Source organism: Salvelinus fontinalis, chromosome 20 (genome assembly GCF_029448725.1).
Source record: "Salvelinus fontinalis isolate EN_2023a chromosome 20, ASM2944872v1, whole genome shotgun sequence".
NCBI lineage: Eukaryota > Metazoa > Chordata > Actinopteri > Salmoniformes > Salmonidae > Salvelinus > Salvelinus fontinalis.
Window position 1 is genome coordinate 30,646,620 of NC_074684.1, and position 26,812 is coordinate 30,673,431.

At 41.1% G+C, this 26,812-nt stretch overlaps 1 protein-coding gene across 1 annotated transcript; it reads right to left on the minus strand.

The window, feature by feature from the left end:
- Positions 1 to 268: 268 nt before the first annotated feature.
- LOC129817710 (single-minded homolog 1-A-like) lies at positions 269 to 19,627 on the minus strand. The gene is made up of 12 exons (XM_055873208.1): positions 19,188 to 19,627; positions 17,086 to 17,613; positions 12,950 to 13,032; positions 12,487 to 12,576; positions 12,163 to 12,271; positions 11,961 to 12,046; positions 11,225 to 11,424; positions 7,270 to 7,376; positions 6,539 to 6,686; positions 3,631 to 3,796; positions 2,980 to 3,379; positions 269 to 2,337 (listed from the first exon to the last, which is right to left on the minus strand). The coding sequence occupies exons 2-12, from the start codon at positions 17,258 to 17,260 to the stop codon at positions 1,541 to 1,543; spliced, it is 2,361 nt and encodes a 786-aa protein (XP_055729183.1). The 5' UTR covers positions 17,261 to 17,613; positions 19,188 to 19,627; the 3' UTR covers positions 269 to 1,540.
- Between the last annotated feature and the right edge of the window lie 7,185 nt (positions 19,628 to 26,812).

Here is a 26,812-nt window from a genome sequence, read left to right on the forward strand (position 1 = left end):
GTCAACAGTGAGTGATGGGAGCTTCACTCTCAGGCGCCAGTCAGGGAGCCTTTCATTCCAGACAGGCATGCTGGTGGACGACTACATCTGAATAACTTAACTACATTAGAAAACATGGCAGGACTATTACTGCTAAGGTAAGGTCAAAGTGTTTACATATGCAAGTACTTATACTGCTGGAACTGTCTTACATGAGAGAAAAAAGGCAATAACATTTTAAAGTTAAAGTGAGTCACAACGGCATTGGGATGCCGTGATGGCTTGTGTTCTCAAAGTGTTCTTTTTCCCTCTTGTATCCACCCCAGTTTGATCAAACCAAGTCCCCCAACACATTACAGCCCAGAATAAAACCAAGACATCAAAGAGGGTTTGATTGCACCTGTATTTAGAATCAAAATATTTTTTATCCCCATTTAATAGATACACTTACAACCTGTTGTCCAAAAAAGAAAGCAATTTCTGAACATATTTACATCATAAATAAAGTTACACAAGAGATACTTTACATATTTTTTGGGGTAAGAAAAGTGAACATAACAATATAATTTTTTCAATTTGAAACACATGATGAAGCACCAGAAGTTTAAAGTGATAAACTTTGTTGTTGTCACGCCTTAAGACTTCTACTAAGAGGGGGACGTTTGGCAAATGGGATGCACAGATAAGGCCAACATTGAAACTAAAGCAACCCTGCCACCAAATGTTCTACTTTGACATTAAACATGACATTTAATTGAGAAGAAAAGAAATATTCAACATGTTGACAATTAAATACAGAAAAACATGAGTATTTTTTATAAAGAACTACTTTTACCCTCCATTGAAGTTTTTGTGACCTCAGGTTTGAGGTCATGTAATGGAATTGCACATTGTCTACTACCTTGGGAAATGATCATTTCGGTAGGCCTAGTTACTGGTGCGTGACACTATGTTGGGACTAAAACATTGGGTTTATCTTTTACAATAGGGTCTGATCCGATTTTAGTGTCAAGATATTCCCCATAACACAGGTCTTCTCTGTCACACTTCACTGAGCCCAATAGAGTCCAATAGAGCCCAGAGCCAGCAAACAAAATAGTTGCAATAATGTCAGGCTGGCAGCTTTTGTTATGCCTTAGTCAGGTTGTATACTGGTTATAAAAGAACATTGTTTCAATGTCTTTTTATTGACCAGAAAAATACATCTTTAACTGTTTGTAATCTGGTTACCTGATGAAATAGCAAACAAAATATGACATCCTTCCCATATGTCTTGATGTTATTATCATAAAAAAGCAGGTTTAACTGTAATCTGCCATCTCTACAACAACAACAACAAATGTTTACAACCAGAAACTGACGTCATTATGACGTTCCATGCCAAATGTTGCCCTCTGGGTAATTTCATTCCTCCCCTTGCATTGAACTGAGATGCTGTGGAAAGGCTATTCAAGTTTTCAGTGAGTGTCCAGCATTGTAAGAGGAGTAAGTTTGTAAGTCCCACATTTACTCCTTCAATGAGATGCTAGGATTGGTCTGTCTTTATGTCAGTCATGTACGGTCAGCTCCCATTGGTGATGATCACCGATGTGCCCTTGTGTCCTTGTATCTGGTCGGCCTGCATCCTCATGTGGGGCAGCATGCCGTACTGGGCTCCTGCCAGCCCAGAGTAGCTCCTCAGGCTCTCCGCGTCGTACAGGTGGTCCAGGGAGTAGCCAGTCAGGGCGTAGGCCGCGTGCCTGTCCAGGTGCTGCCTCTCCTGGGCAGGGTAGAGCAGAGGGCTCCCCTGCTGCACTGGGGGGTGGTGGTGGGGCGAGACATCTGTCTGGCTCTGCAGGTAGTCTTTGGAGACGGACAGGCCCGACCTGGGGATCCCGTCGGAGCTGGGGCTGCTGAGGCGCGACAGAGAGGCCGGGCTGGCCGTGTTTTTGTCGTCGTTGTCGTGGGAACCCAAAACATTTCCGCCGTCGTTGCAGTGATGGAGGCGCTCGGAGGTGAGGGTGAGGTTGATGCCGTCGGCGACTCCCGGGCCACGACACACGACGCTGGGCATGGCAGTCTGGAGGAGGGGCAGGGAGGAGGGGGTGAAGGAGCAGGGTCTGTGGCTCTTGTTGGAGAGACCCCCCACTGGGCCCAGGGCGTCCAGGGGCCCTTTGTGCAGCTGCAGGCGGCTCTCCTCCTCCTTGATCATCTGCTGCGTGACACGGATCAGTGTTTCCATCTTGCTGGGCTCCTGAGGGCTCGCCTGGAAATGGTCGCCGCCAGTGCTGTTGCGGTAACGTTCACCCGAGTCACTGGTGGAGCCGCCGCCCCCTTCAGGCGAGCTGACCACGCTCTCCTCGTCCCAGTGGCCCCTTCCTTTTACACAAAATGGCACCACAAGTCTCCACATTGATGTAATAATACTAGCCCCAACCCAAAAGGACATATCGATATGATTTTCACGGTTCATGATTTTACTGCATATTTATGTAATACCCATTGCCTATGACCGCTATGTGGCTATTAATACAAACTTAAAATAAGACTGGAGTGAAGAATAGCATTTTGTAATATACAGACAGATTTATTTATCCATCTACATGAAATGACATTTGATAATATGCATAGAACTGATCATGTCTTGTAAATCCCTAATAGACAGTGCATTCCTTGGCAGCAGCACCATTGGGAGTTGTCTTTCAGTTTGAGTACATCAAATGTGAAATAACTTGGATTCAACAGTGGGCAATTATTGCACAACAGATGGTAACAATCGGCATACTGGCAAGAAACAACTTTGCATGGACCATAATGTCCACGGTCCATTTGGTAAACAAGCTACCAGGGAAAAGTTGGATTTGTATGGTTGCATCCCAAATGGTACTCTATTCCCTATATAATGCACTACTTTTGACCGGGGGCCTATGGGGCCTAAAGTTCACCACATAGGGAATAGGGTGTCATTTGGGACACAGCCCATATTTCCAGATGGTGGAGGCCGTCACCCTAGCGCCTTACCTTGTACCAGGCTGTGATAGGAAGTGAGGTCGTAGCCCTCGCCGTTCTCCAGAGACGACTTGGGCAGGGAGAGGACAGAGCGCGTGGCATCCCACCAGGCCTCTCGTCCAGACTGCGGAGCAGCACCCAGGAAGTAACGACCAGCTTGGCAGCGGGCACCACGGTCGCAGGCGGGGATGTGAGGCTGGGCGGGGGTGTGGGTGTGCGTTAGGTCCTCCTCGGAGAGGGCCAGGCCGTAGCACAGGGAGCCGGAGTCGGGGTAGAGTCTGTAGGCGCAGGCACCGCCCTCCGCTCCCTCCCCTTGGTCAAGCAGCTGAGGCGAGGCAGAGTCTGTCAGCGGGCTACCTCCCCATTGGCTGTCCTGGTCGGACTCGGAACGCTCTGGGTGAAAGGCTGAAAACTGTAGGAAAAGAGAAAATATTCAAGGTTTAAACTATATATTAAATTAGTAAAAGATGGTTTTACGACATCTCAATATTCTGTGACGTTTGGCTTAAAGACACATTATATTGATTACAAGACAACACAACACAACGAGGCTGTGTGACTAAGAGAGCATGGGAGTTTGGGGTCTACAGGAGAGAGAAACAGATGCTCTTCTTATTACTATGCTAGGGAACAAGTACACCACAGAGGTACCAAGTGTCTTACCTGCTGTGGATAGGGGGACACTCTGACTTTGGCCTTGGTGTGTGTTACACAGGGCTTGGTGCCCTTCCTCTCGTCTGTAGTGCTCGGAGGGCTGATGTAGGAGAACGCTGGCTTGCTAGGGGTCATCTGGTCCAAGGACAGCTGTATTCCCTTATATTCAGTATCTCTACACACACAGACACACAGAAGAGCGCCATTTTGTATTGAGCACATTTGAAGATAGAAGAAACTCCAGCACACTAGTAATCCTGAATGCTCCACATACTATTGAAAGAATCTTTCAACCAATGTTTCGGTCAATAGAACTTCATCAGGCTTTCACTGAGAGGTATGACTTGACGTGTAGTGAGTACATTTAAAACATCTTATTTCACAGAAGTTATGGCAATATATAATATGACGTACTACAAGTAATTACTCCAATGTAAACACCAAAGTCTGACAATATTTACTTTTGATAGTGAGTGAGACATAATTCACGAACACTTTCTTTTGAGTATTGATTAATGCATAAATGTGATGACTGTTAGAAATGAAAATATGATGTCAAATAAACTAGGTTGGGAGATTAGCACTCCTGTGTTTAACTATGAGAAACACAACGGACACCCTAAGCAAAGTTAATGATTCAATGCTATGGCACAAACATTGGTAGAACACACACACTCGCACACACACTCTTACACGCACACACGAATTACAACCATTCCCATAACGTCAACACCATGCTTATCGTTAATCTACTCCTTAGTCTCAGTTTACATTCTCTTGAAGTCAAAGTGCACCCATACACACACCGCACGCACACCACACACACACACACCGCATGCACACACATCACACACAGACACCATACACACACCGCACGCACACCACATGCACACCATACACACACACACCGCCCCCTAGATTGAATACATTTCTCCCAACATTGACTATTCATTATGTACATATAAGATAATATATACGCCACCTTTATCATTCTAACCCACTGTCCTTTCCCTGAACTCTATCAGACGTCAATACCATGAAGCGGTTCCTGTGTCAGACGCTCTGCAAACACCGCCCCATTCTTAACTTACCACATCAGCAGTAAGTTATACCAGCCAGTGGCATTTGAAACCCCTGTGCCCTGTCTCTGACCTCAGTCAACCAGTCACTATAACATGTTTCTAAATATGACCCGTTCTTTATGTGTGTGACACCATACGATTGAAAGGAAATATTTGGATAGTCAGTGTTTTGTGCGACATAGTGTGCTTCCCAAATGACACACTATTCCCTATATAGTGCACTACTTTTGACCAGAGCCCTATGCACTCTATTCCCTATATAGTGCACTACTTTTGACCAGAGACCTATGCACCCTACTCAAAAGTAGTTCACTATATATATAGAGAGAGAGAAGAGGGTGACAATTGGAACACAGACATTGTTATTGGCTCTTGCATGTACAGTAGTGGTGACTTGTTCTGCATTATATGTGTCCTCTCTGTGACTTGTGCTCGAGCCATCAGCGCTGCTATAGGCTTTAGTGCAAACTCAGCTGTGTTAGCTGAATTCCACCTGTCGGTCAAAGTCAGACTAACTCCCATCTGAAATATGGCAGCGGCTCTCCACCTCCGAATCATGATTTATTAATGACATGATGGAAGCTAATGGATTAAAATGCTTAGGTTATGGTGACGGGATCGCGTAGCTGCTCTTTAGTATTTATTGTCAAAATTAAGCAATATTTGAACAGTACTTGGTGTGTATTTACCGGGGATGTACTGTATCTCACAGAGTGGAATTCATTCAAAACATGTTTACTTCTGATTATAAGCTATACATGTAGTATGAACACACTAGAGAAGCCTGATTCCAAATTGAGTCATGTTTGTGAGTGTGTTGGAGGTTGAGGTCAATACACAATAGTAATTACACAAGAGTGGACCGGCAGACGGCCTAAACACGTACGCACACAGGCACACACAGGCACACACACAGGCACACACACACACACACACACACACACACACACACACACACACACACACACACACACACACACACACACACACACACACACACACACACACACACACAGAGATTAAAGAGCTATGTCTGGATCAACCAAACCTAACAAGGAACATCCAACATGAGATGGCTATTGATTTCCAGTTCACTGTGGTATAGATTTTCTTTCCTCAGACACCAGGTCAATTCTGAAAGTAGGTTTTTACCCCCAATGTTTATCTTACTGTTCTCAAAAGGTCTTATCACATCTGGGCTCTCTTGACACACATCTACCTGGAAAAAAATACAAATGTTCGATATCTGTGTAAAGTAAGGTGTAGTAGTGCAGATAGGCCATAAAGGGAATGAACTGTGAATGTGAGAGGTACACATAGCCCTACCCACTATCAGTGTAGCTGGGGTCATGAACTAAGTTTGTTGGTATTTCACTATTACCTTGGTCCACGAGAAGGTCATGTTTTGTATGTAGAGTTTTTTTTATGTTTATGTATGTAATTGTTTGTTGCTTCTGCTCTGACAATGCCATCTTAATTGCCTCTAGGGGATTAATAAAGTCAAATTGAATTGAATTCATTATTATTATTAATATTATTATTAATAATCATCGTCATAGTAATAGTCAAATTGAATTGAATTTCTAATAATAATCATCATTATCATTATCATCATCATCGTTATTATCATCATCGTCATCATAATAGTAATAGTCAAATTGAATTGAATTGAATGAAAAACAATAATAATAATTAATCATCATCCTCATAATAATAATAGTAATAGATTTACTTTATATAGCACCTTTCATTAAGTTCAGAATCTCAATGTTGCTTTTCCCCAGGTTCAGATTATAATGCAGTTCAGAAAGAGAATTGAATTGAATGAGTCTCACGTCAGGACGTAGTTGACGCTGACGATGCAGTGGGGTCTGGAGGAGCGGCTGTTGTGGACGATAGTGGCATAGCTCTGCACCCACACCCAGCCCCCCTGTTTGGCTAGGAAACGGTAATACTTAGTTGTCACCTGGCCCTTCACCAGCACTGTGAGGATGAAAAGAGAGGAGAGGAGAGAAGAGAGGAAGAGACATCTTAGTTTAGATTGTTTTGACCTATAATGGGTCATTCTAAAGTAGCACACACAATAACAATGTAGGAGGAGTGCGGTAGGGGTGTTCCATTGATTACTGTTGTGGCGGTGGGTTATAAGGACCTCATGCTGTGTGCCAACGAGCGGTGGATGTTTCAGCCGATTCAACATGAAGAACCATCTGAACATTTACAGGAGACATCGGCTATTCTAGTCTGAGACACTTGGACACTTGATTGTTGTGGTGTGTGTGTAGAGATCAATGTCTAGTGCCAAGACATTCTGTGTTTTATCACATTTACTATCTTGTGTATTTTGTAGTTTTATCCTTTGTTCACTCATTGAAATCTTTGTGATAAAATTGATGTATTTCAGAAATGTGTTTGACTACAAAAGTACAGTAAAGTAGCCTAGAGTACAGTAAAGTAACCTAAAGTACAGTAAAGTAGCCTAAAGTACAGTAAAGTAGCCTAAAGTACAGTAAAGTAAAAGGTAGAGTGTGACGAGGCAGGGCCAAACCTACTGTAACTAACTTACACAAGTGGTGGGCACAGCGTAGGTGGAAGGTGTCACAGCTATGGACGTGGTGGTACAGGGTCTTCTCAATGAGGTCCTGTGGCTCGTAACCTGTCAGCTCTGCCACCCTAGGGAGGGAGGGAGGGAGGGAGGGAGGGAGGGAGGGAGGGAGGGAGGGAGGGAGGGAGGACAAAGTGACTCATCAACCCCAAAAATGTCTCTCTCTCTTTAGTCATGGCAGAAGTCAGTGCAATAACATTGCTTTATTTTTTCCTGAGACTGTCATGTATTAATGTCCTCACTGTTCTCCCTCCAGACATCAATATATACACTGTTCTCCCTCCATGTATCAACAGTGTATATATTGACTCTCCCTCCACATATCAATATATACTGTTCTCCCTCAATGTATCAATATATACACTGTTCTCCCTCCAGACATCAATATATACACTGTTCTCCCTCCATGTATCAACAGTGTATATATTGACTCTCCCTCCACATATCAATATATACACTGTTCTCCCTCCATGTATCAATATATACACTGTTCTCCCTCCACATATCAATATATACACTGTTTTCCCTCCATGTATCAATATATACACTGTTCTCCCTCCACACATCAATATATACACTGTTCTCCCTCCATGTATCAATATATATATATATATCAGGTCATCTACAAGACCCTGCTAGGTAAAGTCCCCCCTTATCTCAGCTCGCTGGTCACCATAGCAGCACCTACCCGTAGCACGCGCTCCAGCAGGTATATCTCTCTAGTCACCCCCAAAACCAATTCTTCCTTTGGACGCCTCTCCTTCCAGTTCTCTGCTGCCAATGACTGGAACGAACTACAAAAATCTCTGAAACTGGAAACACCTATCTCCCTCACTAGCTTTAAGCACCAGCTGTCAGAGCAGCTCATAGATTACTGCACCTGTACATAACCCATCTACAATTTAGCCCAAACAACTACCTCTTTACCTACTGTATTTATTTATTAATTTATTTTGCTCCTTTGCACCCCATTATTTCTGTCTCTACTTTGCACTTTCTTCCAATGCAAACCAACCATTCCAGTGTTTTTTTTAGTTTTTATTTTACTTGCTGTGTTGTACTCACTTCGCCTCCATGGCCTTTTTATATTTTTATTTATTTATACATATATCTGTTTGCCTTCACCTCCCTTATCTCACCTCACTTGCTCACATTGTATATAGACTTATTTTTTTTATCTTTTTCACTGTATTATTGACTATATGTTTGTTTTTACTCCATGTGTAACTATGTGTTGTTGTATGTGTCGAACTGCTTTGCTTTATCTTGGCCAGGTCGCAATTGTAAATGAGAACGTGTTCTCAATTTGCCTACCTGGTTAAATAAAGGTTAAATAAAAATAAAATAAATAAAAAAATATACACTGTTCTCCCTCCATGTATCAATATATATACTGTTCTCCCTCCATGTATCACTATATACACTGTTCTCCCTCCACACATCAATATATACACTGTTCTCCCTCCATGTATCAATATATACACTGTTCTCCCTCCACACATCAATATATACACTGTTCTCCATCCACACATCAATATATACACTGTTCTCCCTCCACACATCAATATATACACTGTTCTCCCTCCACACATCAATATATACACTGTTCTCCATCCACACATCAATATATACACTGTTCTCCCTCCACACATCAATATATACACTGTTCTCCCTCCCTGTATCAATATATACACTGTTCTCCCGCCATGTATCAATATATACACTGTTCTCCCTCCATGTATCAATATATTCACTGGTCTCCCTCCATGTATCAATATATACATTGTTCTCCCTCCACACATCAATATGTATACTGTTCTCCCGCCACACATCAATATATACACTGTTCTCCCTCCATGTATCAATATATACACTGTTCTCCCTCCATGTATCAATATATACACTGTTCTCCCTCCACACATCAATATATACACTGTTCTCCCTCCACACATCAATATATACACTGTTCTCCCTCCACACATCAATATATACACTGTTCTCCCTCCACACATCAATATATATACTGTTCTCCCTCCACATATCAATATATATACTGTTCTCCATCCACACATCAATATATATATACTGTTCTCTTGCCACACATCAATATATACACTGTTCTCCCTCCACACATCAATATATATACTGTTCTCCCTCCACACATCAATATATATACTGTTCTCCATCCACACATCAATATATATACTGTTCTCCTGCCACACATCAATATATACACTGTTCTCCCGCCACACATCAATATATACACTGTTCTCCCTTCATGTATCAATATATACACTGTTCTCCCTCCATGTATCAATAAATACACTGTTCTCCCTCCATGTATCAATATATATACTGTTCTCCTGCCACACATCAATATATATACTGTTCTCCCTCCACACATCAATATATATATACTGTTCTCCTGCCACACATCAATATATACACTGTTCTCCCTCCACACATCAATATATACACTATTCTCCCTCCACACATCAATATATACACTGTTCTCCCTCCATGTATCAATATATACACTGTTCTCCATCCACACGTCAATATATACACTGTTCTCCCTCCACACATCAATATATACACTGTTCTCCCTCCATGTATCAATATATACACTGTTCTCCCTCCATGTATCAATATATACACTGTTCTCCCTCCACACATCAATATATACACTGTTCTCCCTCCATGTATCAATATATACACTGTTCTCCATCCACACATCAATATATACACTGTTCTCCCTCCACACATCAATATATACACTGTTCTCCCTCCCTGTATCAATATATATACTGTTCTCCCTCCACACATCAATATATATACTGTTCTCCCTCCACACATCAATATATACACTGTTCTCCCTCCACACATCAATATATACACTGTTCTCCCTCCCTGTATCAATATATATACTGTTCTCCCTCCACACATCAATATATATACTGTTCTCCTGCCACACATCAATATATACACTGTTCTCCCTCCACACATCAATATATACACTGTTCTCCCTCCACACATCAATATATGCACTGTTCTCCCTCCACACATCAATATATACACTGTTCTCCTGCCAGACATCAATATATACACTGTTCTCCCTCCACACATCAATATATATATACTGTTCTCCTGCCACACATCAATATATATACTGTTCTCCATCCACACATCAATATATACACTGTTCTCCCTCCACACATCAATATATACACTGTTCTCCCTCCACACATCAATATATATACTGTTCTCCCTCCATGTATCAATATATATACTGTTTTCCCTCCACACATCAATATATACACTGTTCTCCCTCCACACATCAATATATATACTGTTCTCCCTCCATGTATCAATATATACACTGTTCTCCCTCCACACATCAATATATATACTGTTCTCCCTCCATGTATCAATATATACACTGTTCTCCCTCCACACATCAATATATATACTGTTCTCCCTCCATGTATCAATATATGCTTAGAGTTCTATTTGATCCAAACTTGTTTTCATGCTAAGGAACAGAACATTCGCTAAATTGGACCACAGTTGCTTGTGGTCCAGAACTCCATTTTTAGACAATAAAACACTTCAGTTTTTAGATTCAATAAGACATTGTAAAACAAATCATAATGTAATATATTGTGGCATTTCATGTTAGTGAATTTGATACTGTTTTTATAACATTAAGTTGTGGACTTAATACTAATTTAACAACTGTCAGAGAACTAGCGGGAAAAGAAAAGAAAATACTACATTTAAAAAAACTTGAGCCCTTTTATGCAATGGCTGGCTCATCAAAACACCTGCTCTACGCCTATGTTATTAAATTATTTTTCTCCATATCTATCATAGGCTTAATCCCATGTTTTTTGTGTATGTTTTGCTGTAGGCCTACCTCGAGTCAAGGAAGATTAGTTTCATGTCGAGGCTGGCTCTGAACATGAACATGTTGCTGTGCAGCTTAATCTCCGTCACAGCGCTGGGAGGCAAAGAGTGTCCCACCGCCACAAGGCCCACGTTCTGGTAGCAGCCGTCGAAAGGCGACATGTCCAGGCTGTACTGACGGATCTTCAGGTAACCGCTGCAGTGAATTACCTGGTGTGGTTGATAGGGAAATTAGACAACCCTTGCTACTCATAACATTGTTGTTGAAAAAAAGGTCCGCTGTCTTTTTAATTGCATGCGCTCATGCTGTCGCTTCGAACACACCGACAGTGTTTTTGCGCGAAATAGAACAAGTTTCAACATTCACCTTCTGCTACCATATCTGTCAAGCCGTCTACGCATACAGTTTGACGCATACGTTCGATAAATCCAACGCATGCACCATACCCAAAGCACTGCAACTGCCTCTGCAACGCAATGCTGTAAGGCAAACGCAGCGTTTCGTTGGAGATTAACATAGTTCTGGTGTACCAAATTGCAAATTCACTGTCGGTGTGTTGGAAGCTTTTAGTACTGAAAATATTTGAACATTTCCATAACCTATCCGTAGGCCTAGCGTTACGCGTAATAAGGCGCAAATCAATTTGGCGTCAATTGTCTATTAAATCAATAGCATTTTTATGCAACATCGATATAATTTTTCAGACGACAATATATAGGTCTACTTCCATATATTAATTGTCTACCTTATATCCACCGCTGGTGAGGCCAGCGTTTCTCTTCGCCAGCACGCATTTCATCCTCAAGAAGAAAGAGCGCTCCATCTCGTATTCTGGGAGAGAAGACAGAAAATATAGTAGTCAATTTATCCAACGTACAAAAATTTGATAAAATGTGGTTTCATTCTCTCCGAATTGGGCCTACTGTATTCATATAGGCCTAGCCTACCTTGAACGAAATGCGAGTGGTACGGCTGATGTGGCGTCAGGACTGCGGTCATTTCGTCGTGGTCGGCGGGGTGGACATATTCGTAAATACTGTTCCCGGTCAACTCTACCTGTTAAGAATTACCTCGGTAATTAAATGTTATTAATCACTCAAACAATTCAAACATGATTCCATAATATCTAACACGAATAACGTTTTAAACATATCACGCGCACTTAGTGCAAATGGTATAGGCACAAATACTAGCCTAAAAGACTCCTCTCCCTAAAACTTGAAAAAACAAAAACCCTAAATGAGTTGTGATGAATAGGACCAGGTGCGGACCTGAGAGAGTCCCAGATGGACTGATGCAGTCTCGGAGATGTACATGATCTTTCCGTCCGGCGCCACAACAAAGATGAAGCCATCCAGTGTCTGTCGAAAAAAGGAATGAATTAATGCACAGATCAACTGTAATATTAATTCAAAAGCACTCACCGCATGTTATATCAAATACGAAATGTAACATAAGATGACTAGGTAGGCCTATAAAGCTTAAGAATTATTATTTTCATTTTTTGTATAATATATAATATTGTACATAATTGTCTATGATTTTATAAAATGATATTAGTAGCCTAAGCTTTCTAAATTACCTGCAGTATGTGGGGTCCCACCTATCAAATCAACTCAAATGTAACATGTCTACATCTTAAGAAGTATTTTTTCATTATCAGTAGGCTATTTAAATAATTATATTTTGCAGTGATTTTGCCAATAAATGAATAGGCTAAACTTTCCAAATTACCTGGAGAAGGTGGGATCCCAGCTCACGTCCTACATTGTCCAAAGATCTCGTTCGACTCGTGTGACCCCAAGCCTCACCCAAACCTGAAACAAAGCGCAACGCCAACATTTACATTTGAGTCATTTAGCTCGTATCCAGAGCGATTTACAGGAGCAATTAGGGTTAAGTGCCTTGCTCAACGGCACATGTTTCACCTAGTCCGCTCGGAGATTCAAACCAGCGACCTTTACTGTTACTGGCCCAACACTCTTAACCACTATGGCTACCTGCCGCCAACAAAGCCTATCAGCTAGGCTACTTTTCCCTAGGTAAACCATAGTCGTGCAATAATACACATAACGCATGTGACAATGCATCTTTATTATGGCGTTTATTGTGGCAGTATCCTTGATATATTAATCATATTATTATTAATAATACATAGCTATTTGTGTAAAAGTACGATGAAGAAAATGCGGCAAAAATCGATCGAAATTAAGCAAATAGCCTAATATCAAAACTGCAAATCCATTGAACATGAAACAACATAACACGAAGCGGCTCTTCTTGGCTATAGAAACAAATGCTAATCATAGCCTACAAAATCAATCAGGGTCTGAGTAAAAACTCGAATAATCCATCACCATTTCACATTTCAATATTGTCCAAACGATTCATTTGCGTTTACACAGCTCAACAAAAAATACACAAATTATTTGGTCAACATTTGAAATAGCTTCTTGAACGGTTCATCTCCTTATTTGTTTAGTAGTCAAATGAGCCCAGCTGCTGTGGAGAAATTATTTTACATTCTGCAAGCATGCAAAGTAACCTCATCCTCTGCCAACAGCATTGCAGCGTTGGTTTACATTGAGCTTGACGCAGACATGCAGAGTAGCCTAATGGACGAGGAGACCGGTTATATGTAGTTCCTTTATACGTATTTGATATTTTCGCAATTACAACACTTTTTGCAATAACTTCTCTTTTTAGACATTGGTTAATTTCACTTCCATACTTGACCAATCGAAAGTAGGCATTCTGCGTGGACACATATTCGAAAATGCACAATGACAATGACCGCAAAACACATGCATCAATTAATGTGATTAATTTTGAAACTGTTAAAACATTTATATGTAATATTAATATTGTATGCTTATGTTTTCACATAAATCTATATAGGATTATATAAGATATTATATGCTGTTTTGTAGGCCTGTCTGGCTGTCTTTTCTGACAGACGCGCGCCATATTCAACTAGCCGCTGCAATTATGGCTCGAGCTGTGCTTTACTCACACTTCAACTCACCTACCACAGGGGTCACAATGAGTGCAGCTTAAACTAATTTGTCTGATGTATTCACGAAGCGAAGTCGGATTCAATGTGAATCATCAGGTCTACGTGTCTTATAATATAATAGGCAAAGAATAGATGCACCCGGCGTTGAAGTACTGTCTAACTGACGTCAAGTGCCCCAAACAAATAGCGTATAGGCGATGTGACAGAGAAACTTAACATCTCTCGTCTCTGCTCTAGGTTATTTTTCAGATGCTTACGAGGTTTCAGACAAGCTGTACTTGAAACGGTTTAACCAGTTACAATAGCCTAACCCATTACAAATTGTTAACACATTAGCCCAACAGTGGCTGCAAGTAGGCATACACAAATAGGCCATTGCCTTCGTTGACCATTGACTATTAGTTTGAGCCGACAACGTCTTTTTTGTTTTAGACTGTTAGACTTTTTTATTTAGGCATATTGTATTTTTTTTCTCGTCATAATTCGCAGTTGTAAATGAGAATTTGTTCTCAACTGGCCTACCTGGTTAAATAAAGGTGAAATAAAAAATAAATAAATAACGGACGCCTAGTGTCAATACCAAAACATTTCCATTTCAATACAGGCCTTTTTAAAATTGCGTATAGCCTATTGATGTAAATCATAGTGCGAAATACATTTTCTTGCTGCTATTTCATCTACATTTCATATAGGCTTACGTTTGCTACAAGGAATTGATAACTTCCATCAAACCGCAGAAAAAATATATTTTCGTAATGGTAGTCAAATATAGTAACAAATGATGATCAAATAGGCTATAGGCTAAATTTGTCAATTTCAATGGCATGTGTCTTATATAGACAATATACACAATAATTGATTATGATGTGCACAATTAGGCCTACTTGGGCACAATCAAAATAAAATATATTAATGATTATTCTAATGAGCAAGAATCAGTGATTTATAAAACATAACGGCTGATAGGTTAATGCAAACACAAACTTTCATATTGTTTCCAATAGCCCAGAGAAAGCATTCCAAATTAGGGCGTTAGTTTTTGTATCAGTAGCCTAGGCTATATGTCATAAAATGTACTAGCATTATAAAACGTGCTATTCACAAGTTAAAACCTCTAAAATGACATACCCAAATATAACTAACTGCCTGTAGCTCAGGCCCTGAAGCAAGGATATGCATATTCTTGGTACCATTTGAAAGGAAACACTTTGAAGTTAGTGGAAATGTCAAAGGAATGTAGGAGAATATAACACATTAGATCTGGTAAAAGATAATACAAAGAAAAAAACAACCATTTTTTAGATATTTTTTTGCTGCACCATCATCTTTGAAATGCGAAAGGTCATAATGTATTATTCCAGCCCAGTTGCAATTTAGATTTTGGACATTAGATGGCAGCAGGGTTTGTGCACAGCTTTAGACTGATCCAGTGAACCATTGCATTTCTGTTAAAAAAAGTTGTATCAAGACTGCCCAAATGTGCCTAATTTGTTTATTAATAACTTTTCATGTTCAAAACTGTGCATTCTCCTCAGACAATAGCATGGTATTATTTCACTGTAATAGCTACTGTAAATTGGACAGTGCAGTTAGATTAACAAGAATTTATGCTTTCTGACAATATCAGATATGTCTATGTCCTGGGAAATGTTATTGTTACTTACAACCTCATGCTAATCGCATTAGCGTACGTTAGCTCAACCATTCCGCAGGGGACCCACCGATTCTGAATTGGTTTTAAACTGCTGGCAGAGTTTTAAAAGTAATCAGTCATATCTGCTACTGTTTATCATCACGTCTAAGTAGTCTACCTTGTGATTTCTTGCAACGTGCACCTGTGATTGTCTACGTGAAGTGTCCGTTCAGTTTAGGTGATCTGCCATAACACTGTCATGATATGGCTGACGCAATAGGCCTAAACTATAGGCCTGCTTATTGAAAAATCGTAATTCCTTGCATTTGTCATGAGTTTACCTAAACCCCAAAGTGAGAAACTTTATGGCAAAGATAAAAACCTGCAGTGCAGGCCTAAATAGCCAATAGATCCACATGTGTAGCCTATAGGCTATTCTTTACCACACCCTATATCTTCAGCAATTTTCCGGAGTTCATATATTCCATTCTTTATCCGGAAAAAGCAAAAGCGGCTTGAGTGGATCAATTACTCCCGCTCAATCACAGGGCTCTGTTTCGAGCCTGAGGTCGACCAGTGGCACGCTGGGCGTTTTATGTAATTGGTGCGGCTTGTTCTCTGTCACGCAGCAAAGCAGCCTGTTGAAACCGGGGGAAGATTGTGGCTAATCGCCTTCCTTACCTACGCCTTTCGATTCTCTGACCCCGAAAATGGCGTAAACGTGTGCGCGCCGAGACAGGGATGCACGATTATCATTCGCATGCGCCCGCACACGGCTCGCACACGGCACACGCACGCAAGTATGAAATTACACACTAGCCTATTCTGTAGCGGTATTGTAGCAATAACTATAGCTCAAAAGACATTGGACAGGCTAATAAGATAACATCAGCAATGACTGCACCAGTCAATTAAGGCAGCAGCTACCAGGTGTCATCAAAATAGATTTATAGTATTATCATTAGAGAACGGCATTATCAGCTGCAATAGGCTATAACGTTATGTTAATGTGCATATGCCTATACATAATAAACACTATACAATTATAATACCGTAAGCAGTGTGCCAATGCAGGTGAATAAATAAAATCAAAACTAAGAATCCAGATAAGAGATATGCTATAAAGATAAATACAAATACATATAGGCCTATAGCCTAGCCTATGAATGGCAAATTGCATATAAAAGAAATGTGAATTGTTGAATCTGAAAATATACATACCCTGAGGAAAGACAATTCTCATCTTCAGATAACTTGTTGTCAGTCGTATTATAGAGGCTTTGTCCAGCTGCGACGTGATAGCCGAGGGTAAAGGCAACATTTTGGCCAGTTCATAGAATTCACTGTTCTCCTTTTCTCGTCTAGTCCTTGCGGCAGTTTTGGATTTCTCCTTCATTGTGTGTTCTCTCTCTCTCCCTCCTTTTGTTAAATGTTAGGCTATATCATTACTTTACTCACATATCGGTCCATCAAAAAACGATTACAGATTTCCGTTTTGTTTATTTGTCATGGTTTTGGCTTTTATTTTTCAACTAAAACATGCGACACTTCTCAGTTACAAACTGAATCCAATGCACTTCAGAAAATTCCCGAATTCCTTCACCGAACCAAGCGCCGAATGGATAATTTGATATCCCGTGTTAGTCTTGTGTGGAGAATTTCTTGAACGCACATGCCATTAATTCTCACTTAGAATGGGAAGAGGCCTGTCCACGGTGTAAACTGCCAAGACTGGCATTCCTCCATGCCCTGAAAAACAAAGTGCATAACACACGCCATAATATCATTATAGGCCTACCAATATCTTGTTAATCGACAAGTAAAAATGCATTTTCATCCCAAAACGCATACCTTAAGTTTCAAACAAAAACGTTTAGGCTATCATAGTCAAATTAATATATGGATTTAATTATGCGTTATGCATGTGACAATGTGGCTTTATTATGGCTTTAATGTGGTTGTTTGCTCATAGACTGTAAAAAGTAACTGACTAACTCATTACATAAATTGAGTAGTGGTTACTCAAACATCTTCAATGATCAGTAGAACTCAAATCATAAAAGTGGTACTAACTCGGAGGGCAATAAGATCTCGTGCCACTTAATAAGGTTTTGAGTACTGTTAACAAAAAGGTGATTATTGAGTAAATATAACTTTATTTATTTGTGTTCTGCTAATCTAAAAATATTGAGTTTTTACAAGTTACATGACTTAATATTTTAAAGTATATCTAACATGTATTAAATACGTTGTTCTTACTTGATTCTATAATGTTTTACGTCTTACTTTAACATAATAAAGTAGTAGTCAGACACTAGATTAAGATGTGTTGTGCTGATATCAAAGGATTAAGTTATGAATAGGTAATAGTGCTATGTGGCTCTGTTTTTAGAGGATTGTGGGTAATTCAACGTTTTTAGATTTTATGATACTTTTACACAATGTTCTATGCATGTTTGAACAAAGAAAGGTGTTTCTAAAAGAGTATTAAGCAGTTTGTTGTGCTATGAAGTGTAATTGATCATGATGAATGGATATCAAAACAGTCAGGCAAATTGATGTTCAATAATGAGACAAGTCTTTCCCACCATCAACAAGGTCAGGTTGTGCACCACTCACAATGACAGAGGCTAATGCAGCATTCTGTAATGTTTACAGTTCTACCTGCAGTTATAGAGGAGTGAGCACCGTGCTCAACAATGTCTGCTTAAGGTGGGTTCAAATGACAAATTGTCAAATACAGAAAACAATGTTGAACCTTAAGACACGACCACTGAAAATGACTAATCAGAACTACTTACTACTTACACTAGAACAAAAACCTGGGAGGAAGGTTACTAATTGAAGTAAAAGGGACCCTACATTTTTCTGTTCACTACAACAAATATTCATGTTCAAGTTACTTCAATTGTTATAGCTCAGAATACATAATTCAATTTAGTGTCAAAAAGATCATAAAACACAAAACAGTTAAGTATTTACAACTTAAAAAGATAACCATATGGGTGCTGATGTCACTTTATTACTTTAAGCACTGACATACTTTGAGTTGGGTTACTCGAATGGTTCTAGGCAACGGGTTCCCACAAAACCTTTATTTTTTTAACGGAACTAATTAGCCTACTTTTTACAGTGCATATTTTAATAATAACAACAACAACAAATAATAATCATAATAATAATAGCCTAATAATAACAGTAATCGAAAACAAATCACATATAATAATAAACCATACACAAACGAATGAGAATACTACTATAATGACCAAGCCTATAGCATGTGGAAATATATAGCCTACATTTCTTCGATGTTTTCTACTTACCTCAGAGAATGAAAAGATCTCATAACCTTCACTTCGCTCGCGATGCCCGCAGGGGATTCCACCTGTCCTGAACCGAGTTCACCACTCGAGCCAGTTAGTTCAGTCCCAGCTCCTATCGGAATTCCACGTGGAAAGGCGCACAGACCCCTCACTGCATACACTTCTCTAAATTAGGGACGCTAGAGGAGTGGAATTCATGTCCAGACCTCGTCTCCAAACTATCTCAATCTCGCTCTCGAGCTGCTCAGGACCAGCCCACTGCCACTGGCGTTCTTATTGGGTAGCAAGACATCGAGGCCGACTTTCTCATTGGACATTCTTGAAAGAAACACACACGAGACCGTAGTGAAAGTAGGATTTGTGTGAAACGTTCACTTCTGACCCAGAGAGAGCTCAACCTGGAGGAAACTGTGGACGGACGTCACTGTTTTGTCTGGCGATAGCTGTAGCATATGCGCTCATCACACAGCTAAACTTAATGGGCTATCCATTGGGGAATGATAGGCTACATGTAGTCGGTTTTACATAGCTAAATCAACCATGAGCCGCTCTGAACCGCACCAATGCACATATAGGCAGGCCTACAGTCTTTTTTTTTTAGAGTGGCCTGCTTGCTTCGTTCGAGATCTGGGTATAATTACTCGAATAAATCAAATTGTCTCTTTTCCCCGCATAGTACGTTTTTTGTTGTTGTATCAAGCTGTGCTATGCCCAACGAGTTTAATATAATACATCAATTACACGCCAATAACCAAGACATTACTGACGCGATATTTTTACAATTGCTTTGGCTACCACTAACATTTCTGTTGTAATTTTTGGGGGATTTGTTTATCTTTGATTGCATGGAGCGATATAATGCCGATCTTGTTGCATGTTATTACTTAGCCTATTACACACATTTAAGAGTATTAGTTCACTTGAATTAAATAATATGGCTATAAATGAACGTTTTTATTATTCGTTCAAAAGTTATATTTCAATAGGCCTATAGGCTATTTATGTTTCAGACCTAAAATCACATTTAAAACGTTTTGTCACATGGTCCTGACATTGGCAACATGTTTATGATGTTGTAGTTTTACAGTGTAGCCTACAGAAATCATATTATTGGTTAATACATTCAGATTTATGTAAATTATTTCGTTAATTTGGGACTCTATATCGGTGATGTCGGTTTTTAATACAAAAACCTGACCGTCACCGCAGTGATTATTTTCAGTTGGATCACAAAGCATCAGTTTGTTTATTTATTGCGAAACGTGATAGTTTTTTATTATACTATGCAATCGATGTCTTGGTCTTGAAAAAGGCTACCGCTCCGGGCTTCTGCTGTTAACAGCAGTCCACGTGTTCAGTATTGCAAGCAATAATGGACTATGACTGTTATGGTTGTCATACTGCTACCTTAAGATGAATGCACTTACTGTAAGTCGCTCTGGATAAAAGCGTTTGCTAAATTACTCAAATGTAATAATAGGAAAGTCGAGTTGTATATTTTGCTTATAATCAAGAAATTGACAATTGAGAAAAAATAGCAGCAAATTATTCTGAACACATAATTTTTTAGTCATATCCACTCTCTCTCTCCCTCCCTTGGCTTTCTCTCTCTCTCTCTCTCTCTCTGTCTCTCTCTCAAACACACACACACACACACACACACACACACACACACACACACATTTGAGGCCCAAATTAATTCTGACCGCCTATATCTTTCTATTTTATCCTCGTCCTGGATTGACATATCTCATGGCTTTGGTTACGGGTGTCCAGTTGTTAATGCGAAATCCACCTGCGGCGACTGAGGCATAGAAAATCATCGCAGGTGCACGTTGCATACGAAATAGCCAAATGACGCAGGTAACCTTCCGATAAAATAAGAAACGTGCTGCCGATTAAACGGTTTAAGTGGGGAATAAAATAATTGAATATAGGCCATACTCCACGTCTTCAAGCCCATTTGACAGACGAAATATCGATAGGGGAAACGCAATGTCTGTTATGGAACAGGTCTAGGCCTATTGTTTTACCTTTATTGATCACGCAAGTCAGTTAAGAACACATTCGTATTTACAATGACGTCCTTCCCCGGCCAATCCTGGACGACGCCCTATGGATCTCCCAATCACGGCCGGATGTGAAACAGCCTCGATTCGAACCAGGGACTGTAGTGACGCCTCCTGCACTGAGATGTAGTGCCTTAGACTGCTTAGATCCACTCGGGATCCCGGGAGTTTTGCCGATTAGGAATTCATTTCACAAGCTATGTTTCACATCAGCTATGTTTCACATTCAACACTTTGGTGACACTTTACATTAGGCCCACATGGTATAATGCATTATGCAACAACACGTCATATGATACATCTATAATGCATTTTGAGACTTGTATCCTTAATAGTGTTATCGTTTTAGTAGCTATTAGTCAAATGTGTTGACAAGTTGAAATTGTCAAAAATAATTGTACAACCCATATTCTGTGGGTGGATGCAGATGACCAGCTATTTATATAAAACCTATTGTCACTCAATTAGGCTACAGCAAGTCGATTTGATCATGTATTCAACTTCCTATACACCACACAATCAACTAGGCCTACTATAGCTCTATATAGTCTACATCAGAAAGAAACGATTGTGCACAGCAGGCCAACATTTAAGACATACAAATATATACCATATATATTTAAATAATTATATTTTTTAAATGTGTAGACCTACATAATACTGCAACAAATATTCCCCATCGGATAATAAAGTCAGTAAAGTATCATTTGATTCGGTATAGTAACCTCTGATAAACTCCATTGGTTTTATCTGCATAGGCTGAACCTATTCGGAGGCTAAAGCTCTATTTTGGTAATTGTGTTTTCACCCTACTGACCTGTCGACATAGTCCGTCTGCGTTATACGACCTACAGTGAATATCGAATAATCGTTTCACAGTAAAAATCAAATATCAGTAAACACAAATGACAGATTAGTTCATCGGATTCGGGGAATAAAAATGCCTGGCTCAAGAGCTATTTTCCTATTGGAGCTTCGGTGGCCTACACCCATGGGCACAGACGTCAATTCAACGTCTATTCCACGTTGGTTCAACATCATTTAATTGAAACGACGTGGAAATAACGTTGATTGAACCAGTGTGTGCCCAGTGGGTTGTGTTCTCTCACATTGCACATATCTTACCACTTTCTTTTCTGACCATGTGAATTCACGTGTAGCCTAATAAGACATGAGCTCCCTCTCAACCCCTATCTCTATAGTAAGGTGATGCAAAGCACACCAGGTTTCAAGACAGTGAACAACACACAAAAAAAAGGCAGCAGAGAGAGAGACAGAGTATGAAACAGACTATGGAACAGAGAGAAAGCTGCGCGTCAGCCATTGAAATAGCAAAATATCCCGATATCAGTCAAACATATTTATCCGAGGATTAATCTCCATCGTGTAAATCAGATGAGAACGCCGCGGCGCATGCACTTATTTAATTAGCGGCCGGCGCTCCGGGAGGCTGGTTCAGCCGGCGCGGTGATAGGGGCGCGGACGCACCGCCAGGCTGCGAGCCAGCCCCTCTCATTACGCACACAATTACCACTTAAATTGCTGCTGCATCCTGCGATAATTGGGGATTCTGGAGATGCCCAAGAGCAGCTCTCCACCCCACTGCAGCAACAGATTGTGTGTGTGTGTGTGTGTGTGTGCGCGCGCGTGTGTGTGTGTATGAGAGAGAGAGTGAGACCTTACATTGGGATTTAGCACCCCATGGAAAAATAAATGGGACCGTTTTTTCCCCTCCATGAAGTCTGAATGAGACCTTATTAGACAAATGCAATGTGTTCCTTACATTTTACCCTATAACTTAGATAGCTACTTATGAGGACTATTCAAACACACAAACAAACCAACACATCTGGCAGCTTGTCAGTACAGATTCAGTCACCTCAGTTAGATGGTGTGATCTCCCTGAGTATGTGACAACACATACATCTACTAGTGACGTGATTGACCACACCCTCACCCAGAGAACATTTAACAATATATATTTTTGTGTGTATTGTTGTGTATTGTTATACTACAGCACTGTTGGAGCTAGGAACACAAGCATTTCGCTAAAATAAAATCAGCTAATAATTTGTATGTGACCAATAAAATGTGATTTGTTTCTATTTGACCGCACCTTCTAACACTACATTATGCCCTTTGAAGCCTGACCAGGCCTTATTCAAAGCAGTAGAGATATCTCAGAGGAGCCTATCCCTCTCTGTGACTCACTCATTTCCATAGGAAACTTGTCTATGGACAGTTGTTAGCCCTTTCAGGTTTCTTCTGAGATTCAAATGTTTGAACATGTCACAATATTACATTCACCAATTAAATAGGAGTTTCGGTCATCGGTTTACAGTGCTTGAAAAGATGGTTGCCTAATGTTCAACAAATTCAGACACAATATATTCAAGTTTATTAAAAAATGCTTCTTCGTAAAAAAGAAATCAGATTAAAATACATCAGGCTCTGGATAAACATCACCATGACAAAAAGTCAGATTTAGATGTTCAGAAAAAAAACAGATTGACTAGTAGCTAATCTACAGAGACCAGTATTTTAAGATAACTTCCTGTTGAAAGGTTTTCTTCTTCCTGTACAGGGATTGATATACAGCCTGTCAGGCCAATAGGAACAGGAAATGGTCTGTGAGTATGAGCCATGAGCCTATGACTTCAGCCCCTGAGTGGTCGTGGGGTTTCGTCCCGCCCCGGACATCCTGCTAATGCTCCGGCGCAGGCTGTCACAACAGGGAAGCCATGCCTCCCACGTCCCTCCCCCATGCACCTCCCGACCCTCACCGCTCTTTCCATTTTTATTGTGTTTTTACAAATCAGGCATCACCGTGGGAAGCCAGGCCTGAAATTCTCCACAGCACGGAAATAAAAAAAGAAAGGGAATAAAACGGGTGAAGGTTATTTAAAGAACGGATACAAGCCGACGGTGCCGAAACCCGGGTCTGACCACGTCCCATCATGCAATGCTAATAGTGTTGGCAGGAGTTTTTGGTAGAGCCGGTGAAATCTTCTCTCCTCGTGGGAGGTGAAATAACACAACAGATTTCACACAGCAGGAGTGGCTGGTCCAATCAGCTGTTGGCTAGAAATGTAAACACGGAGCATGATCATCTAAGAAACATTCACGTTGATAATAACAGTGGCGTTATCATAATGGAATGTTACCAGGTTATGTCTGTAAACATTTTGCGTCCTGAACCCATTTGACTGCCTGGCATTCAAACCCCGGGTCTCCTGCATGTCATAAGTCTATGTTAGCCCTCGGAGCTAAAGTCAAAACATTAGCTTGGGAGATAACACAAATCTTCAGATGCCAGGCAAAGTTTTTTGAACTTGTGAGCTTGGTTCACTAAAAAACACCTCTCTTTCACCCCAAACCATCTTCCTTCATTCAAGTTTGGGGTTTAGATGTAAGATTTCATTTCAGTGAAGTGGAAATGCCAGGTTCATTGAGGGAAATTCACCTCTGTCGTTTATTTTCTCTCTTTCATTTCCTCATTCCCTCCAGTCCTATTCGGCTTCCCCTTTTCTCTCATCAATACCACTTTGAGAGTAATGGACTATCAGGCAGGATCCTGAAAACTTGATTGGCTGCACCTCATCTGAGGGGAGAAAGAGGGGAAGTAAACAAGGCTGGAGAAGGGAGGTGTGTGTGGTGTGTGTGTGTGTGTGTGTGTGTGTGTGTGTGTGTGTGTGTGTGTGTGTGTGTGTGTGTGTGTGTGTGTGTGTGTGTTTGTGTGTGTGTGTGTTTGTGTGTGTGTGTGTGTGTGTGAGAGAGACAGGGAGAGACAGGGAGAGAGAGCGGGAGAGAGAGTGAGTGAGAGAGAGGGAGGGAGAGAGAGAAAGAGAGAGAGAGGGAAAGGGATAGAGATAGAGGGAGAGACAGGGAGAGAGGGGCAGACAGGGAGAGAGAGCGAGAGAGCGGGGGAGAGAGAGAAAGCGTGCGCGAGAGAGAGAGAGATGGATAGAGAGAGAGAGAGATGGATAGAGAGGGAGAGAGAAAGATAGAGAGAGGGAAAGGGATAGAGAAAGAGGGAGAGACAGGGAGAGAGGGGCAGACAGAGAGAGAGAGCGAGAGAGAGAGAGATAGAGAGAGCGGGGGAGAGAGAGAAAGCGCGTGCGAGAGAGAAAGAGAGATGGATAGAGAGAGAGAGAGAGAGAGAGAGAGAGAGATAGAGAGAGCGAAGGATAGAGAGAGGGAAAGGGATAGAGAAAGAGGGAGAGGGATAGAGAGAGAGAAAGGAAGGAAGTCATAGTAAACTGATAGTTGAGGAAATATGTTCAGATTGGGAGAGTGAGAAGAGAATGATGCAGGAGAGTTTATGATTTCACTGACATTCTGTGCTGTATAATTGAAACGGTTGGGCGTGTAAGCCAACGATGACACATGATGTGTGTGGATTAGCTGTTTGTTTCTGGCCTTAGAGAAGCTCTCCTCCCTCCCCATTGAGTTTAGTCTGTGTGTAGGTATCACTATGGACCATTACGTGACCGCGCGTGTGTGTGTGTGTGTGTGTGTGTGTGTGTGTGTGTGTGTGTGTGTGTGTGTGTGTGTGTGTGTGTGTGTGTGTGTGTGTGTGTGTGTGTGTGTGTGTGTGTGTGTGTGTGTGTGTGTGTGTGTGTGTGTGTGTGTGTGTGTGTGTGTGTGTGTGTGTGTGTGTGTGTTTGGACCAATAGTTTGATGTGGAGATTGATAGGTAGAGATCACACACCTTTCTTCTGAGCAACAATCTCCCCTCTCTATCCAGATCTCTCCCTGTTGACATGGATGTCCTCCCTGTTTCCTCTCTCTATCCAGATCCCTCCCTGTTTCCTCTCTCTATCCAGATCCCTCCCTGTTTCCTCTCTCTATCCAGATCCCTCCCTGTTTCCTCTCTCTATCCAGATCCCTCCATGTTTCCTCTCTCTATCCAGATCCCTCCCTGTTTCCTCTCTCTATCCAGATCCCTCCCTGTTTCCTCTCTCTATCCAGATCCCTCCCTGTTTCCTCTCTCTATCCAGATCCCTCCCTGTTTCCTCTCTCTATCCAGATCCCTCCCTGTTTCCTCTCTCTATCCAGATCCCTCCTTGTTTCCAGATCCCTCCTCTCTCTCTCTCTCTCCCCCCCCCCCCCTCTCTCTCTCTCACCCCCCCCCCCCCCTCTCTCTCTTTCTCCCCCCCACCACCCCCCTCAGGCCCTTCATGGCGCCCATCTGCTGTGTGCGAGTCCTAATTAATTACACAGTCATTTCCTCTGCGCTAGCTGCATCTGAAGCTGCCTCGAGTGCGCCAGCCTGCCACCGCAAGTTCATCAAAATGCTAATGTAGTCCAAATTAAAGTTGTGATTAACATTTCACAGTTTCCGTGCCCGGTGGGCAAATTTATCCCTCCACCGGGCTCGACGGCACCTCTCTCTCTCTCTCTCTCTCTCTCTCTCTCTCTCTCTCTCTCTCTCTCTCTCTCTCTCTCTCTCTCTCTCTCTCTCTCTCTCTCTCTCTCTCTCTCTCTCACACACACACAACTACATATACACACATGTGTAAGCACACACACACACACACACACACACACACACAC